This window comes from Branchiostoma belcheri, unplaced genomic scaffold, assembly GCF_001625305.1.
Source record: "Branchiostoma belcheri isolate BF01 breed outbred unplaced genomic scaffold, Haploidv18h27 scaffold2, whole genome shotgun sequence".
Classification (NCBI taxonomy): domain Eukaryota; kingdom Metazoa; phylum Chordata; class Leptocardii; order Amphioxiformes; family Branchiostomatidae; genus Branchiostoma; species Branchiostoma belcheri.
Genome location: NW_017803490.1, coordinates 26,070 through 27,735, shown reverse-complemented (window position 1 = coordinate 27,735; position 1,666 = coordinate 26,070). Strand labels below are relative to the sequence as shown.

Below are 1,666 nucleotides of genomic sequence, written 5' to 3'. Positions count from 1 at the left end.
TTTCGACTTTTCACGGCGAACTCAAAGAGCACTAGGCTGCAAATTTCGTCACCAACGTTATAGACAAAAAGTCAATTTCTACAACTAAAGAATACGTCACAGTTGGAGTCACATTATAACGCCTCTCTTCTTCCGTTTCTGAAATGGCTGTCATGTGTACATTTTTTAATTGTGGAGATTGAAGATAATCGGTTCTAGTTTCATACATGTACCATATGACAAAGTCTCATCTTTATCAGTCTAATTATCTAATTAATTTGTATCATCTTCTAATATGTGTATATATTGTATTTTAATATGGGCACTGGGCATGACACAAGCATTTTCTAACTGGTGTGTTTGAAACGATCCCATGATATGTCTGATATGACAAAGTTTCTTTCGTCCTCCTCTGCAGGGAAGCGACTGTTGACGTTGAAGATGTTGGTTGAGGCCATGAGAGACACCGTGTGATACAACTACAAACCTGACTGACACTCAACTAGCTACTAATGGGAGATTTGACAAGTCGGTCAACACATCGAAGAGAAAGGGCCAGGCATTTTATCCAAACTATGTAATGATATGAACATTGTGTAACACATTTAAATTCCCATAGCTTAAAGATGTGAACATCAACGGTCATTTCTTCAATTTTATACTCTAATATCGACCAAATACAAGTAACAATCTCTGGGCATAGGTCTGAATTGAATTATGTTGACCGACCTATATTCGTGTTTCGCTACCGGTTTGATCAAGCATTCGTTTAGATTTGTGTTGTCAAGTTGTTTTGGACATTATTAGTATTATCTTTGCTGGTATATATGTACAACTCCTCATTTTGTCTCGATTCTACAATGGAATAACTGTAAATTTCAAAGTGTGTGAAATGGTAATAAATCTGTTGTAATAAAGTTACACGAGTGTGCGTATTTTTGTGAACGGAGTCAACTAGGAATAAAAACAGAAAATAAAAACGGTAGTCCATAACAGTCCTAAAACTGCCTCGCAACAAGTATGCCTTGGTTGTCCATCGTTGTCGATGATGACTTCTACGTTGCACCCTCTCCTCATCTGATGTGCACCCGCATGTGGCTCAGGAGTCCAAGGCCGTGTTTATGTGAAGTCACCCAAGGCGCTTTACATGTGGTTTATCCCGAAGCCGGTTTGAAGTGGCTCCATCTGAACGCTCCAAATCATATTGAAAGGTATGTGTGGCACGTGGACCAGATGTGAGGAATGCGAGTTACCCGAATCGCGGTTTGGGTGACTTCACATAAACACGGCCCAATTCTGGATCTGCAGGGTCGTTCGCACTGCTCGCAGCTGAACTGGAACGGACTCTGCTCCCTGGTCACTGCTGCCGCTGCTTTACGTCTGTGTCTAGCCTATTCAATGTTTGCAACAAGTATGCACAATTAGGCTAATTGTCCTCTAAATATTTCATGAGCCAGTATTGCTGCGTGCATCGTTGTCATTAAAACATCACACATTCAGCTGGAGAAATGTAAAAGGCGGTAAGGTGTAGCCACGAAATGGCCGCTGTTAGGCCGGGTGTGGGAGAAACTCAGAAAACAGGTCCATCCGCATTTTCATCTTGTAACCACAGATTGAGTCCTGCCTACAGGTTGTCACAGTAACAAATACTCCACAGATTTGGGTTTAAACTACAACTTTCTTCTAC

The 1,666-nt window shown here is 41.1% G+C and overlaps 1 protein-coding gene across 1 annotated transcript in view; it reads left to right on the top strand.

Annotated features, from left to right (window-relative positions):
- The window catches only part of LOC109468786 (cell wall integrity and stress response component 2-like), a 6,211-nt gene extending 5,626 nt beyond the window's left edge, over window positions 1-585 (top strand). Inside the window, exon 7 of the mRNA XM_019767122.1 lies at window positions 398-585. Coding sequence (XP_019622681.1) covers window positions 398-453 — 56 coding nt within the window. The 3' untranslated portion in view covers window positions 454-585. The remainder of the gene's footprint in view (window positions 1-397) is intronic.
- Window positions 586-1,666: the final 1,081 nt, after the last annotated feature.